The sequence below is a fragment of the Macrobrachium rosenbergii genome, chromosome 52, assembly GCF_040412425.1.
Source record: "Macrobrachium rosenbergii isolate ZJJX-2024 chromosome 52, ASM4041242v1, whole genome shotgun sequence".
NCBI lineage: Eukaryota > Metazoa > Arthropoda > Malacostraca > Decapoda > Palaemonidae > Macrobrachium > Macrobrachium rosenbergii.
Window position 1 is genome coordinate 11,431,160 of NC_089792.1, and position 18,378 is coordinate 11,449,537.

The following is an 18,378-nucleotide window of genomic DNA, read 5'->3' on the forward strand; positions in this document are numbered from 1 at the left end:
ACATGAGTTTCCTGTGGGGTGATCACCCCCTAACCTTCCCCTTTACTTCTACAAGTGGAGGGGGAAGGAGATCAGTCAAGGCCCCTTGCTGATTCCTCCCCCCCAGCCAAGCCCCAGAGTGGAGAGAGATAGAGACTTTAACACCTGAGAGTTGGGGAGGGGAAGGAGAGAGAGCTTCCTCATTAGCAGGAGAACTGAGTGAGACGATTTGCACTAGATCTCACAGCCACCCAGAGTTTAACCCTTCCCCTCCCCCTTCTCTCTCTCCTTCGGTGGGTTGCTCCTCCACAGAAGGTACCAGCTTACAGGAACAACGTCATTAGAGGGATCCCTCCCTCCCTCCTCCAGGAGGAGAGAACAGACAAGACCAGTGGGAAGCTGGGGACACTGCGAAGTAAAACCAGTCACCGAGGAGGAAGTGTATATTGGAACAGAGTCTGGAAGTTGTAGGAGTCGGAGCCCACCCTCCTGGAGAAGAGACCCTGGGATCAGAGGAACTGCACTCAGGGGAAGACGTTTTCCTTTTCCCTTCTAACAATTTGTTCCTTAAAATTTTGTCCTTTTCCTGTTGTGGTTCGTAAGTATCAAGACCCATCAGTTATCGAGCATCTCCTAAGGAGTTCGACTGAATTTTTCTTGATTATGAAAATGCTTGTTTGTAGACACCATCACTAAATGAGCAGTGTTAAAGGAATTTCGAGAAGAATTTTCCCTAACGTGAACACCTTTGTGTAAGCCGTAAGGGATATAGAAACACTTTGTTAATGAGATGTCTTTGAAGAAATTGGGCTAAATTTTTCCTTGACATATTTAGATACCCTTATGTAAGAGGTATCACCCCCAACAGTTAATGAATACTATGAGGAAATCCAGCCAGAAGTTTCTTAGAGGTGTGTGAATAATTTTTGCAGTTTTTGGCACCAAAAATCGCTGATTTCCGCTTATCATTGCCCATAATTGGGTATTGGCGCCAATACATATCTAACAGAGGCACCGATAACCGAAAATTGCTGATTTTAAGTTATCTTCGTGCCATCAGAATGGAACCCCTCTGATAACTGGGAACTGCCTGTATTAAATTTATGCAGGGGAGGCTTTGTCAAGAATGAAATATAGGCTGCATGTTCATTAGCAGCTGTGCTGTTTTCCTCGGGTTGACTAATACTGTTCATCTTATTGGGTCTGCAAGGTTTAATCACTGGCGAATCCACATAACTGACCCACCTTGGATAAAGGGAGGTCTTCAGTGTTATTCCCCCTTCTCTCATTTTTTCCTGCTGGTACACAGCCAAAGTTGAGAGAGCAGCATTCCGAACATGACACTCCAGCATCTCCTCACTGTGGAACTGGGTGATGAGAAGTTTCTCTTCGCCCCTCCCCAACTTGGGACTTGTGAGAGGGGATAAACATCAGATGACTTTAAGGCTGAGTCAGGAGGTTCTGGATGTCAAGAGATTTGCCATGGGCTCCCCTCCATTCCCTGATGGACGTCAGGAGTTTTGCTGTTATCCCCCCCCTGTTACAGGATTTGAGAGAGAGGCATTGCTGCAACCCCTGGTATGCTGGAGCATTTTTTGTCAGGTGCCCTCTCCTCTCCAAGAGCAGAAATCAAGATTTTCGTCAAGACTTGAGGAGGCGGTGCTGATCGATAACCAGCAGTCATGCCCTGTCATCCTGCTGATAGTGTGGCAGGAGCAGACCAGACGGGACGGAATGCTGGAAGCTGAGAGACTTGTTGCAACCCCTTCTGCATAGCATCTGAGCAATGAGAAGGGTCAGCACCACCCCCACCTCCCACCTGCACCAACAAATGCAACCAGAGATCTCCCGAGCAAGTTCTCCCAGACAATTACCCAAGGGGATGCCCCAGTTGTTCTTGGTGTCCATTAGAGAGAACAATTACATGGTGTCAGTAGACCTGCAGGATGCATACCTGCACATGCCCATCCATGAGGCATCAGGAAGTACATGAAATTCATCTCCCAAGCAACAGTCTGCCAGTTCAGGGCTCTCTGCTTTGGACTGGCAAATGGCTCCCCAAGCCTTTACTCATGTCTTCCAACTGGTGGGTGTGGGCACATGCAAAGGGGCTAAGACTCCAAAGGTACCTAGATGACTGTCAGATCCTAGCATCCTCAGTTGCTGAGGCAGAGCTTCACAAGGACCAGGTCCTGTCTTTTTGCAAGGACCTGGGAATGACTGTGAATTTCACAGGCAGATCTTTTCTCAAAGCAGACCATCAAGTAACAGAGTATGAGTAAAAACACAGTAGTTGGGAGGGCGTTTCCATCAAACAAGCGTTGCCAACCGTCTGAGGATCTCGGAATTGCTGAACTTACCCAGCAACCAGCATAACAGTGGCAAGTCCTGATGTGGCATCTGGTCTCCCTGGAGAAGTTGGTCCCCAGAAGGGAGAGCAAACATCAGATCCCTCCATTAACAAATGAAGACGTCCTGGAGGAAACCAGACAAAGCCCCAATCGCAGCCAACGGAGAGGGTCAGAGAGGACCTGTGGTGGTGAAGACCCAATAAACTACCAGCTGGGGGTACCACTCAGCCAACCTCCAGCCGAGATGTTAACATTCTCAGACGTATTCTGAAGGGGATGGGGCACACATCTGAATTGCATGTGTGGTTTTGGGATGTATCAACCTGTTGGAGATGCAAGCAGTCTGGCTGGCACCCCAACACTGTCGGGGAACAACTGGCAGAAAACTTGGCAGCTACCATGAGCAACAACACCTTGGTGGTAGCCCACATAAACTTGCAAGGGGGCGCCATCTCCCTCAAGCTGAACTATCTGGGGAATGAAGATACACAAGTGGGAGTGGTTGGAGTCCCAGGGCCTGGACCTGCTGTCCAGGTACATACCAGGCAAGAAGGACATCATCTCTGACTAGGTAAGCAGTAGGCTACAAGTGGTCCCTAAATCAGAAAGTACCCCATATTGGGGTAGTGGTGCACTGTAGATTATTAAGGTTCATTGCAGCATCCCTTTGGCGCCCAGCTGCAACCCCTTTCCATCTTTTTACTGTACCTCCATTCTTATTGTCTTTCTTCCATCTTACTTCCCACCCTCTCCTAACAATTGTTTCATAGTGCAACTGCAAGGCTTTCCTTGTGTTACACCTTTAAAACCCTTCTACTGTCAGTTTTCCTTTCAGCGTTGAATGACCTCATAGGTCCCAGCGCTTGGCATTGGGCCAGAATTCTATATCCCATTCCATTCCTAAATCAGAAAGTAGCCAACACTTTGATTGAACTGTGGAAGGGTCCAACAGTTGATCTGCTGGCCACATTAAGAAACACTAAACTTCCCATGTGTTGCTCTTTGGTCCCTGACCAATGAGCAGCTTTGCAAGATGCCTTCCAACACCCATGGAGCAACATGGACTTCTAAGTCTTCCCTTCCTTCAGTCTGCAGAAGAAGGTGATTGGCAGGTTTTTCATGTCCAGGAACCGAGAATTGTGTTGATGGCACCACTGTGGCTGTAGGAGGAGTGGTATGCAGACCTGCTCCACCTTCTAGTAGATGTACCAAGGGAACTACCCAGGACCCTTGATTTTCTGGTTCAGGTGCACAATGGGAGGTAACATCAATCAGTAGGCTCCCTTTGGCTTCACAGTTGGAGACTATTCAGCAACTCCTGCGAAAGAAAAGCCTTCATCAGTCGGGGTGCATCAGGGAAAACTGACAGTCTTCTGCAGTTGGTACTGTGAGAGGAACTAAATCCACTCAAGGCCAGTGTGAGGGATATAGCAGACTTCCTGGTGCTCCTTTGTGAGGAGAAGGCTCCATTCCATCACATCAGTCAGATGCTGCAGAGCCCCCTTGGCCCACGTGTTTAGGCAAAGGGAAATAGATCTTTCAAACAACTGGGAACTGTCCGCTGTCATCAGGAACTATGCAAAGATGTGCCTTCATTCAAACCCCGAAAGAAAGTGCCTGATAGAGAGTTAAGACTTCTGAAGAGTGGGGATGTTTGTACATCAACACATGCTGTGGGGTGGTCCTCACCTCCTGGAGCTTGTCCCAGAATGCTGCAACATCCTCCCATCTGTTCAACTTCATTGGTGGAAAGGGCAGTGTCTGCCCAGACAGAGCTGTAGGCAGCACTTGAAGACCAGCCCTCCTCCCCTCCTGTCTTCTCACATTGGTGAAGAAGAGAGAACTCCAGAATACCCTTCTGTACATCAGAGTCATAGGGGCACATGCTGTGGGAGTGGTGCAGGCAAAAATTAAAGCCCATGACATTAGAGGCATAGGCCCTGCAGTGGCTTACAAGAAAAACCACTCAATCTTACAGGTCCTAAAGGCAGGAATGTGGAAGTGACAGTTGTCCACTTCTTTCTATCTGTGGGACTTGGACCCCACAGATCTTTGGACACCACCACCCTGGGCCCAGTAGCAGCAGCTCAGCAGTCAGTATAACAGCAGCAGACCCTCAAGGTAAGGTTCCACCAACGGGAGACTGGAGGCATCATCTGTTTTGGTGTGGTGAGTACAAGTAGAGCCTAGCTCTGGTTTTTGTTGATGACATGAGCATAGGAGGTAGATTTGGAGGCACTTGAGGTGGGGCACTGGCAGGGGCACACCCACCTGCCACTCTGGATAGATTGGCCTCCCACCTTTTGGTAAGGCTCCATCTGTGACAGCACATGTTTATATTCCTGTCGAAACAAATAAATACCAAATTTTAAAAAGGACTTTGTATTTTCTTAGGTTATGAACCTACACTTTTACAGGGAAGTTTTACCCTCCTCTGCTGCCCCTCATGGTTGAAATCTCTGTCATGGAGGTGTGCAGTACTGCAGACAAACTGATTCACAAAATGGAAGAGCTAACCCATCTGTGGTCATGGGTGACTCATAGGCTTACTCAATTGATTTTTATTTTCTATTTTTTCGTAGACAGCCGCAGCATACCTTGCACTAAGTACTCCATCTATGAAAGTGTAAGTTTGTATCATAGGAAAAATACTAATTCCTTTTTAATATTTGGTATTTTATGTTGATAAATTATATCAGACTGATATGATGGAGATAATCTATTTTTCTGAAAGTTTGCATACAAGTTTTCATTGAGTTATTACTTTATTTTGATATTCTCTTGTTTCAGTGACTTACAGGGTGTAAGAACAAATGCTCGAAGGATGGGGATGATTGGATTCTCAACGGTTCTAAGACCTTTATTACTAATGGTTACATGAGTGATGTTGTTATTGTTGTTGCTGTCACCAATCCAAGTGCAAAGACAGCAGCTCATGGGATATCCCTTTTCCTTGTGGAAGAAGGAATGCCTGGATTCAGAAAAGGGAGAAAACTCGAAAAAATGGGCATGAAAGCACAGGTTAGTTTTGTTTAGTGGTTGGATTGATTGTGCGTACATGTTTGCTTACAAATGGTAAGCAGTGTGTCAGATTTAGACTCAAATTTTAATATATCAGTCACATTATGCAAAAGTATTAATGGTAATTTATGTGTTTTATGTTTTAAGTGTAATAGTATTCATTGTAATATATATGAAACTTTTGATAGTTCTTTAAAGGGGACATAGTGAAAATTTAAGTTTAGGCTTTTAATCCTTTATACTTCTAACTTTGTGTTGAGATTGGATAGATTTGCAGTTTGTTCATTTCCTTACCTTGTTGTCTGTCCCTGTAGTCACATGGATATAAAAATAAATGGAGTGGGGTGTGGTAGTATGATGTAGATTAAAACTACATTTTTACAGGATACTGCTGAACTCTTCTTTGATGATGTACGACTTCCCTCCTCAGCTTTGCTAGGAAAGGAGAGCCATGGGTTCTACTATCTGATGAATGAATTGCCTCAGGTAGTGTAATAGAAGGTCTTAGTTTTGAACTTTATACACAATTCTTAACATCTGTGATGCGAGAGAATTCATACCAGTTAGAGTTAATGGGGGTTTGATGCACTGCTGATGCAAGTGTTTGAAGCAGCTTATATTGTGGAATTTTTCTGCACAGGTATTTCATTTATGTACTGCATGTATTATCATCATAGTGTTATCATATTACAGAATATAAACATTGCGATAATACACCATATGCATTTGGTATTGTTTGCATTCTCAGAATCTCAGCTGATTGAGTACTACAGACATCTTCATTGTCATTAGTTGCTAGATGGTACATAATATGGAGATGGAGTTTTCTTTTAAATTAACAATGGTGGGTTTAAAACATGCATATTACTTAATTTAAAGGAAGTAAATATAGAATTTTGCCAGTTTCTGGACATCACTTTCACCTATTCCAAGATGTTTTGCAATCTGCCTGTTATTCATTTCATTCAGCTGTGGCTATAGCCTATACTTTAATTTAGTGGTATTATTTCTTAAAACCTCCTTCTCCATTGCATAGAAGTTATCACTGAGAATCGGAAAATTTTGATTAAGTTGGCAGCTGTAACGCAACTCATAATAAACGTGTGATAGTTGTGGTAGAGACGTCGGCAATCAGTTGGTTCTTGATTCAGATGTTTATGTCTGTACGTGTACAGGTTTACAGTCCTTTATCCAGAATTCTCAAAAAAAAAAAATTTTTAGTGTATGACGGAGCATTATCATCAGGTATTAAGGTCACTGAAACTTATGCTGTTCATAGTCCCACTTAGTTTGAAAATTCTTGTTTACTGTATGTACTACTAATCTCATATCATGTGACTTTATGAAATCTAATTTTAGGGGATGGAACCATACATGAAGTAGATATACAATTTGTGTGTTTGAGAGAGAGAGAGAGAGAGAATTATTGACCCTGGTTGTTACACCAACAGATATCCATTTGCAAAAGTTGAATAATAGTTGTATTGAGAATACAGTAATGATAATTTTGTTAAAACCATTGATTCATTCACTGTATCGGTTATATTTCATGTGTTACTGTCATATTATTATGGTATTCTAAAATATGAATGCAGCAATCAATAAACATTTGCATTCTGGTTCTGTTTATGCCCTTAAAATCATCAACCGATTGCGTTTTACTGACTTTTTCACTGCCATCAGTTGCTGAATGAAACTTAATTCCAAGATACATTTCTTTTGTAAATTATGAAAGCTTGGGTTTTGAAAATGCAACTACTTTATTTATAAATGCAGTAAGTTAAATGAAGTAAAGATGTGATTTTGCCATTTTCAAAGCATTTTGCAGCCTGCTCATTATTTATTTATTTATTTATTTAGTGGTATACTTTCTTAACCCCTCTTCATTCAGTGTATGAAGAATGAATAAAAATTGTATTTATCATTATTTATGGAAATCACCATTGAAAGTAAGCAAATTTTCAACAAGTTGGCAACTGTAAGGCAACTCTTAGTAAACGTGTATTAGTTACAGTAACTAACACTGACAAACAGCTGTTTCTTGGCTCAGTAGTCTCTGTCAGTACTTGCTGTTGTTTATGCCAATGTTTCGCATCCAATAGTAAGTATTTAATTATAGGAAATAGTAATGAATTCTTACACAAGCCACAAGTTTGGCAAGCTTGGTTGAATGTATGATGGTTTGCATTTAACGTGCTTAACTTTTGCTTCTAGGCTTATTAATTAGTTAATAGGCAGTATCAGTGAAATCTACTGAAACAGGCAGGCACAGGAAGCCTAATCTAGTATAATTTACTGTAAAAGAAACTTGCATGTAAAGCACAGCCTCAGTTAACCTACCGAAACTACATCTCTCACTAGACATGATGTTGTGTGACAAAATCATGTTTTGGGACAAAATTTTAATGATTGCATGATACACAAGATTGGATGATACAAAGTAAATATGCAAATTACTGTTCTTTTTGATGCTCTGTTTTTTAGGCTTATAGAATGTTTTTGTTGGAAATAGAATGTGCTTGTATATTCACAGAGCAAGCTTCAGTTCTGAAATCTGAAAAAATCCTAAAACCAAAACAGCTGGCCTCAAAGGTTTCAGATAAGGGATTGTGAACCTGTAAAGGTATGAATGTAGCGGCAAATATTGTGTTTATTTTTCTTTAGAGTTTCTCTCTGTTCTGGGAAGTAGCTATAAATTGACAAATACCCTGTATTTGTTTTGTGGGCATGTAAGTATACCTTGAAGTATACGGTGCAAATATAGATTAAGTGTTTGTTCTTTTATAATCTTGCAGGAACGACTTCTCATTGGTGTTATGTCATGTGCCAACAGTGAATGGCAGTTTGAGGAAACTCGTGCTTATCTCCGTGCCAGGAAAGCTTTTGGAAAGACACTGTCAAATCTTCAAGTGAGTAACCTATGCCTTCATAGATTAAAATAAAGTAGAAAAATTATACACTAACAAGTTTTTTATGTTTTCCCATTTTTTGCAGTTTATGAAGTAATAAACATCTTACATATCTAGTAATTAATAATGGAATTCCAGTATAATGTTATGCTGTAAAATCACTGCATCTAACATAAATATTAGCTCTTGATACAAGGTAAAACAGATGATTAAGAATTAGGCATATAATCTTGAAATACTGTACTGTATAAGGATATTTAAGCAAAACAACAGAGGATATTCTTTAAAATCTAGAATGAAGTGTCTAGAGCAGTGGTTCCTAACCTTGGGGACACTCCCTCCCTAAGAACCATCAGCAATTTCCAGGGGTGGTGCGAGCCCTAGGGAAAATTAAAATTCTTTAATTATATTCGTTATTCTGAAAACAAGAGTGAGGAACTAACGTAAACTTAGAATTGCTGACTCGGCCTGTGGGTAAAAAGTTAGTGCAATTAAAAACCATTGTATCACATATTCAGAAGTTTATGAAAAAATGCAAAAGTATCACCTTATAATGTTAGTTTCCTATAGCCTACTACTCTAGTTAGGCTCGTTGGGCTTACCATGTTTTGTAATGATTTACCTCCCTATCCCTCAAAACCCCTTCTTTTTCTCTTTTTTTCTCACATTTTCCTCTAAATCTGTGAGGGAATTTTACTCATAGATGCAAGGGGGATGTGGAGGGAAGGACCAACTCTTAGAGAGGGCACTGGATAGTAAAAAGGTCAAGAACCACTGGTCTGGAGTTTGTGAAGATCATGAGCATGAGTTGATGATCTAAATAATGGAATTGTAGTGATACAGTTTCAAGTATGTTAAAGGTGAGAATGTTTAGTCATACTTAGAAAATATGCACCCTTTTGATTGAGAGTACATTTGATTATGGTTTCTTTTTTTTATTTATAGACTATTCAGCACAAGCTTGCTGAATTAAAGACTGAGATCTGTGTTGGACGTGCATTTACTGACCAGTGCATTGATTTGCATACAAGTGGAAAGCTTGATGGTGGAATGGCATCCATGAACAAATATTGGTAAGTAACTAACAATAGATCTAATATCTATTATCATACTGTCAAACAATATTTGCATTTGCTAAAGAGAGTTGATGTTAAATAGGTTAGTAAAATCTTTTAAATCTGTCAGTTTAAAAGAAGCATTCATTACAGCACTGTAATAGATTAATCCTGTAAAAAAAAAAGACCACGAACTCCCCTGTGCACTTATGAATTGGTTTCTCTTCTGGGTTTGCAAGAGCTCTGTTTGGTCAGAATTTTTTTTTTTAATTTGGCACAGTGCATTATTGCAACATCAGAGATAGAGTGCAGAATTTATGTGGTATTTTCATGAGATATTTTTTTAATGATGTTAAAAATTGGAGATTAAAAAACCGTAGCAATTTTTAACAAGATGTTAAAAATTGGAGCTTAAAAAACTGCAGCATTGCTACATCCCAGGAAGATTCTGTTCTTATGTATAAAGGTGAATGTAACATTTATATAATATACCATTATGTACTATTCCAGTTAAGGTTGATTGAGAAATTAAGAGGTACCTGAAGGATTGAGAGAAAAGCCTTGTGGTTTTAGACAAGGAAGAGAGTGCATGGATCAGATAGCAACAATGAATAGTCATGTAAGAAGTTAGAGAGAAGAGAAAAAGGTTTGTGGTATACGTGAACTTGAAAATGGTTATGGTAGAAATGATTTGTATGCAATGTGTAGGAAGTATGATGCAGAAAGTAATCTTTTGGGAGATATTAAAAGATTTGTATAAAGGTGACTTATGTCTTAAGTGGTAATCTGTTGGGAGATATTAAAAGATTTATATAAAGGTGACCTATGTATTAAGTGCAGGTTTTTACGATAACCAAATGCAGTTAGTTATTCTTTAAACTGAATAAAATTCCCAGTCTGTTGGATGTGTGTGAAATTCCCTGGTGACCATTTTTAAGTTTGATTATCTCCCTTTTGTAGGTAGGTAGAAGGGATTTATTCAGCTGTCTTTCAGCCCCAGCTGTTTTATGCTCTCTCTCACCTTTTCCAGTGTCTCCTTATGGTAGTGGTTTCTGACTTTTTATGCCCCACTTTCCATAAATTTCATTTGAATATAACTTGGCAGCTTGTGTAGTTGTGAACTTTTGTTTTTACATTATTGTTAAAATATTATTCATTGTAGAACACTTTTTGGCTCAAAAATATATGTATGTAAATGATAGAAATTAAAGCTAGCAGATATTCATACAAATTAGATTCTGACCTTTCACCATTGTCATCATTTTAAAAGTCTCTGCTGCAGTCTGGATATGCCCCACGCACTATGATTCTCACAGGGGGGATGCTCACCTTCATTTAAAGGGGGTTAAATAAGAGTAAATTAAATATGAATATTGTAAAGTGAGCAGTGATCTCTTGTGTTTGTTAACATAGTACAGCCAAAACAATGTGTGCTAACCTTGGGAATTTTAAATGACTGTGGTCTAGGACATATTAAATGGTGGTGACCCAAGAATAATTAAATTGGTGCTGAATTAGGTAATGAACTGAATTATAATAAGGTGGAATTATGAAATTCTACCTATACACCACTGTACTTGTGCAACCTGTATTTGTCTTATAGGAATTGAGGCTAGTACATTAAGTTTTGATTTTTAAAATTACTAGATTCATAATATGCTATGATCTGTATTTTCCAGGATGTCTGATCTTCAGAACCGCATTGGTTATCAGTGTGTTCAACTCCATGGAGGATGGGGCTATATGTGGGAGTATCCTATTTGTAAGGCTTACGTAGATGCTAAGGTCCAGACCATTTATGGTGGCTCCAATGAAATTATGAAGGAACTCATATCTCGCCAGATTGTCGCTGACAAAAGAGTTTAAATATTATTTTGCAACCTGTGTGAGCTGAGATTAGTTTTAATCCACCAGTTTGTGACAAATTTTAGTAAGTTTTTATAGAAACAGTAAATGTATTGTGAATCATTTAATTTTTTTTTTTAGTGGGGTCTGTCCATATTTTTGTGGGACATGTTCACTGCAACACATTAGTACAGTAAGTCACCTGTCAGATTATCTTGCTAAAATCTGTGAATGATTATAAATTCGATAACATTTGTGCAATAATTTTTTTACTCATAAATTTATAACTGTAACTGGGTGAGGGTGTATACTGAATGATATTCAAAAACAGTACAGTATTATTGTTTGTAATAATATTTTCATGTTTTTGTTTTACTTAACAGAACAATGCAATGCAATTAAGTTTTAAGTTGATTTGATTATTGTATATACATAATAAATATATATTTACTTAAATATATCCTGTATCTTTTCTATTTAGGGTCTTAAATAATTACTGTAGGTATACAGTATGTGGTAATAGTTTCAACTGTTACAGAAGAGGAGTTTTCCATCAAACGGTCTTTGCGGGGTTGTGAAATTGCTTAAACTATTTAATTATAAGTACAGTAAATCCTTAATCATCTGCATTATGCCCCTGATCACACTTTTCTTGGTGTGAACGTGCGTGTAACCGGAGTAAGTGGCACACAGGTGTTAAAGAATGTGCAAAACAAACCATTTGGATGGGAGTGTAAAAAATACTTATGCTCTGCCAGGGGAAATAGCCGAGCACTGTATGCATTCAGATTGGTTCAGTGAGAATGTTGGGTACCAGTTCGTTTATTATTGAGGAGAGTGGGGAGAAAGAGGTCATTTTTTGGGGGTGATAAATTTTTCACTCTGAATTGGTCTCAGAACCTTGGTTTACTCTCTCAGTTGTAGTTATTGTCCTGTGTTCTGCCTGCAGGATGATTCAGATTTTGCGCTCAAGAGAGAGAGGAGCATATTGTGGTACAATAATTAAGTTTTATTGTATGGTTGTGCTTCGAGATGCAATTCAGTCGAGATCTGAATAAATTTTTCCATAAGAAATAACTGACTCGACCATCAGTTATTACCCTAACCTTACCTTTTTATACAAAACATTACCCATAAATTACAATTAAATAAGTTCAGAGTTGAATAACGTACTGTATTAGATGCACTTCGTTTATTTTTAAATGTATACTATATAAAAAAACTGCCCTACATCCAATGTGGCTATATTACCGGTGGGAGACGGAGCACCGTAGGCCAGGCTAGGCCAGCTACTGTACTGGGTAGGCACAGAAATTGTTGCTAATAATAAAACATTGAAAAACAAGCCTAATTATTACAGTAAATTAATGAAATATTGAAAACAAGCTGAATTATGTCTGTTATCACAAGCTTACGGAAAATTGCTTACGATATGTTGGCAGTTCACTTTTCAGCCATTTGCCATGAGTGGATGTAAACAAACCATAGCTCCCCTGTCACGGTAACACAAACGTTGTTTACGTACAGTAGTATTTATGGTAAATTTCATAGAAGGTCCACTGAAATACTGTACATATATTGTTCTCACAAACTGTATTGCATTTCATGGGACCCATGCTTTTATCAAAACACCGTATAAAAAACCACAAAAACTAAGGAAATAAATCAAAACACTTGAAGCACTGCTGAGCAGGGTTTAAACGGCGCATGAGAACAACGTCAACTAGTACCAACTGACTGAAACACGAAACACCTTTACTAAAATCGTGGCTTATTGGGCGGGATTCCAGTTTTTTGTTCGAGCTCCGATGCAAAATTTACTTGACATTTCGTGTCGAAATTCAATTATGTCGAATTCTGATACAGTCGAGGACTGTGTTCTACCTCGTGTGTGTGTGTGTATATATATATACAGGCAGTCCCTGGTTTACGACGTGGGTTCCGTTCTTACACCGCGTCATAAACCGAAAAATCATCAAAAATCCAAAGAAAACCTTACTTTTAATGCCTTTGGTACATTGAAAACGATGTAAACTACATTTTTATTGAGTTTTTCATAAAAAAAAAACAAATTTTTATTATTCTGCTGTTTTGGAGCCATATTTCTCTCATTGGATCAGCGTCGTAACCCCGGAACGTGTCGTAAACTGTGAAATAATTTCTGATGAATATATTTGAAAAGCATTGTAACCTCGGAACGTCGTAAGCCAGACCCATCATAAACCGGGGACTGCCTGTATATACAGTATGTATATAAGTATTCACTTCTTATAAATTGTCTGTTGTACTGCATGCTTTCACTTCCGTAGGAACAAGTTGCTCGATAATTAATTATGTTGGAACTTCACTTACTGTGCTCAAATGTCAGCCATATTCCAAATTTTCAGAAGTTTTCCTTTCATATATTTTAGTTCAATGAAAATTATGTTTCCCTTTAAATACATTTATTTAGTCTTTAAACTGTATAACTTTTCCACCTTCAATGGGCAGTTGTGACCGAGTCTTTATCTTAAAAGGCACATTGTAAAATTCTTGGACTTAGAATTTCACTTACTATTGGCATTCAGAAATTTTATACAAGTTCACAAGTCACTTCAAGCTTTCACTGTCACCTCTCCACGCATCTCACACACTCCCTGCCCTGATGCCTTTTCTGACTGACTCTCCTCCCAGAGTCTTCTTATATATGGGGATTCATTTAATTATCTATACAATTCGTTCAACAGGTGTATCGAGTTAATATGATGTGCGAGAGGTCACCGGGCGACGTCAAGATCTCAATTAGCTCAGTGATGTATGTGATAAACACTTTGATTCAAATGGGTGATGAAAGGCCAAACTTGGCATCTGGAATCACTTAGTTCAATTATCGCCCCTTTTGTTTTGCTCTGTCTCTATTAATGATTTTCTGTAGATGTCGTGCTCAAATTTAGACTCAATTCCATTATATATATTATATATATATATATATATATATATATATAATAATATATATATATATATATATATATATATATATATATATATATATATATATATATATATATATATATATATATATATATAAAGGATACATTCAGGACAGCAAATCAGTCAGACATATCGAGAATTGAGGCAGTGAAACAGACTGGTACATAAAAACATCTTTATTTGTGCCGACGTTTCAAAACAACAAGTCTCATTTTCAAGGCTGCAATAAAAGAATAAATATTGAGAATACATATAAATTATACAAAAAATCTCTTTAAAACATTTGTACATAACCATAGTTTATGCGTTGCTGGGGGTACCAACCTATGTAGAAGGGAGAAGGAGGGCGACTGGAATATGGGTAAGTGAAAAGTAAGGAAGACGGTTACGACAGGTAGAGAGGGGTGGAGGAGTTTTGGGCATTCAACAATGGTACTGCCTGTTTGATAATTAACGATTCCAGAATAGAGAGTGCTAGCTCGGAAGAGGCCCTTGTAATGATTTTAAATTGATCGTATTCGATGTTATTACCACATTCCTTTGCATGCTGTCTGATATTTGAAAATTCTGGATTACTTAGTTTATTGCCCGTTCGATAGCTCACACCTTTGTGAGAATCGGCGCGAACCTTAAGAAGTCTTTGGGTGCAACCCAAGTAAGTTCCTCGAGAACACCAAGGACAATCATATTTATACACCACCCCAGACGTCGTAAGGTCGCTTAAACGGTCTTTAATATGAATAAAGAACCAATTTTCAAAGGATTCTTTGGAATTAGATTAATTTTTATGGCTCCATAGTGGCTAGAAATAATCTGAGAAAGCTTTTGGCTAAAAGTTTTATCATGTACAAATGGAACACTGGCATAGACTTGAAGTTTGGGAACAGTTGGAATTTTGTACTTAGGCATGAAGTTGTCCTCTAATATTTTCCACATATATGAAAAAATAAGTTTGATGGAAAATAATTGTTGGTGAAAAAACAGTGTAAAAATTGTATTTCCTTATTAAAAGCAAGCCAGTTCGAGGATAAATGGAAGGCTCTATATAAAAGAGTAGACAAAGCATTTAGTTTAAAATTAAAAACAGCTGCTATAAAAGTTGGTTCCTAAACCAGTAAAAGTGGGTTTCCTCCAGATATTCGTGTTAAAACAGTCTGATTCTCGTGAAACTGAGACATCTAAAAAGGATAACTTATTATCCTGTTCAACTTCAATACTAAATTTTATATTCGGATGGCTACTGTTAGCGAAATCGAGGAATGCTTCAGCATCAGACCGAGATCTAAACAAGGTAAAAGTATCATCTACATACCTTTTTTAGAATAAAGGGTAAATACTGAGAGGGCCTTCCATTTATCCTCGAACTGGCATGTTTTTAATAAGGAAATACAATTTTTACACTGTTTTTTCACAAACAATTATTTTCCATCAAACTTATTTTTTCCATATGTGCGGAAAATATTAGAGGACAACTTCATGCCAAAGTACAAAATTCCAACAGTTCCCAAACTTCAAGTCTATGCCAGTGTTCCATTTGTACATGATAAAACTTTTAGCCAAAAGCTTTCTCAAATTATTTCTAGCCACTATTGAGCCATAAGAATTAATCTAATTGCAAAGAACTTTGAAAATTGGTTCTTTATTCAATATTAAAGACTGTTTAATTATGACGTCTGGGGTGGTGTATAAATATGATTGTCCTTGGTGTTCTCGAGGAACTTACTTAAGTTGCACCAAAGACTTCTTAGTTCGCGCCGATTCTCACAAAGGTGTGAGCTATCGAACGGGCAATAAACTAAGTAATCCAGAATTTTCAAATATCAGACAGCATGCCAAGAAATGTGGTAATAACATCGAATACGATCAATTTAAAATCATTACAGGGCCTCTTCCGAGCTGCACTCTATTCTGGAATCGTTAATTATCAAACAGGCAGTACCACCGTTGAATGCCCAAAACTCCTCCACCCCTCTCTACCTGTCGTAACCGTCTTCCTTATTTTCACTTACCCATTCCAGTCGCCCTCCTTCTCCCTTCTATATAGGTTGGTACCCCAGCAACGCATAAACTATGGTTATGTACAAATGTTTTAAAAGATTTTGTATAATTTATATGTATTCTCAATGTTTATTCTTTTATTGCAGCCTTGAAAATGAGACTTGTTGTTTTGAAACGTCGATGTACCAGTCTGTTTCCACTGCCCTCTCAATTCTCTCTATCTCTATATCTATATATATATATATATATAATATATATATATATATATATATATATATATATATATATATATATATATATATATATATATATATATATATTAAAAAATTGCATTAAAATGAGTATTTCAACATGAAAATTACACAAACAAGTCAGAGACACATCATTGCTTGAGTAATTGGTGCACCATTGTGTGGACATTCCACACCAAAAGAAGTAATGTACATTTTGCATCCTATAAGTGATGAGAAATTTGAATGCAAAAGACTAGTAAACAGAGGAACATATCGATGGTAATCAATTCCGTCACCCCACCACATTACAGCTTCTGGGAAAATCGTTATACTGTACCATATATTAAATAATGTTAATATTTAAAGGCATAACTCAGAAAAACGGGGGAGGTAAGGCAATGTAATGATTCAATGAAATTAAGAACATCAAGTAACAAAAACGAAAATCGTCCCTGATGTTTGTAAACCTGAAGTTAGGACCAGGTATATAGTTTAAAATTAATCATGCCTTGTGCAAAACCTTCACTACAGCCTACATCATATGCAGGTTGTAAATTTGTACAGAGATTTTTAGTAATTTTTCTAAAGATTATGAAGTGATAGACTGACATAGAAACAGAAAGAAGAGATATTCGTGTCATAGATGTTAATTTTTCGACTTCAATTTTTTTTTTTTTTCAATTCGATTGTGATATCCTTTTTCAGAAATGTCGTGACTGAGTTTTGAAAGATGAGTGAATTGGCAGTATTATGGTATTAGAAAAAGTACATTTCGTTTATTTTGGGGTGAACCTGACTTACAGTTGAAGATAGTAAAGGAGATACAAGCTATATATAACAGTAGCTAAGTATCCATTTAATAAATTTGATCATGGAAATTGGATTTTCATCATGTGCTGAAAGAGAAAGTTTGATGGACATAAGCCTAGTAACAAAAGGCGGTACCAAATGAAGAGCGGAAACAGTATTCAGAGATAAACTTGGGTTAAACAATATAGTGGAAGCGTAGAATGAGTTCAGGGAGAGAAAAGGGGACTGAAGTTGATGACGGTAAAAAAGAGAAAGTTGTTTCAAAGTAACCGATCTTTTTAAATGGCACAGAGTAGTTACCGTGCTTTTCAGAAGTATCATTTTCAGGAAGTTGTGTTATCAAATGTCGGATTACATTGATAATATTGACTATTATACGTTAGTTCTGGGATTCGGTATTCGTCTTTATTTCTTTATTTGTACATCAACCTTTGGATAAACGTCTAAACTTGGATCGAATATACTTCTCGCTCTTCTTTCGTGTGTGTGTGTGTTCTCAGGTCCACCTATAACTTTCCCGAGTTAAAATTCTGGTATTACCTGCTATTTTAATTTTATTTCCATTGTAGCTGCTCGAAAGCTTTTTATTCGTGTTTTTGCTTAGTTGCTCTAGTCATTATCATCTCATACGACGCAGAAGGGGTCTTTGTGAAATTCTGTCATTCATGTTTGCAGTAACATTTGTTAATGATAGCTTTATGCTAACGAGTGATATGTGTGCTCATAGTCTGGTGTGTACGATTTGATTTCGTCTTAAAGGCAGCCTCCCGGTAGAATGCATATAACAAAGACTTCATGAGGATACAAAGATTGCTTCTCTTCAACTTCATACAGAAAGATCGCATGTACAAAAGTGCTCATTTTTGTTCCTGTTTTAAAGGCATGGACTGTTGAAATGAATACACACAACAAATGACAACAGTAAAATATAATAATAGAAATTCAAATGGATGATAATTTGCGTCAGAGGAAGATTAAACTTCAATCTTTAATAGAAATGCTGGAAAAATATTTATCTTGACCAAACATTAGTTTTCAAGGTGGTTGCGATTCACCTCCGTAATGGTTTAGTTCTTTCTTATCGTTTTCCAAAAAGAATGTAACATATGTATCAAAAGGTATAATGTCCAAGATTGCTGGAAATCAGCAGCACCATAATTTCTTATTACCAAGAAGTCTCATTTCTGATTGTGCCATTCAAAGCCAG

The 18,378-nt window shown here is 37.8% G+C and overlaps 1 protein-coding gene across 1 annotated transcript in view; it reads left to right on the forward strand.

Moving 5' to 3' along the window:
- LOC136833685 (long-chain specific acyl-CoA dehydrogenase, mitochondrial-like) overlaps positions 1-11,618 on the forward strand; it is a 35,614-nt gene extending 23,996 nt beyond the window's left edge. Inside the window, 6 exon segments of the mRNA XM_067095875.1 lie at positions 5,121-5,146; positions 5,149-5,351; positions 5,736-5,837; positions 8,147-8,260; positions 9,206-9,333; positions 10,995-11,618. Coding sequence (XP_066951976.1) covers positions 5,121-5,146; positions 5,149-5,351; positions 5,736-5,837; positions 8,147-8,260; positions 9,206-9,333; positions 10,995-11,181 — 760 coding nt within the window. The 3' untranslated portion in view covers positions 11,182-11,618.
- The last annotated feature ends 6,760 nt before the right edge of the window (positions 11,619-18,378 follow it).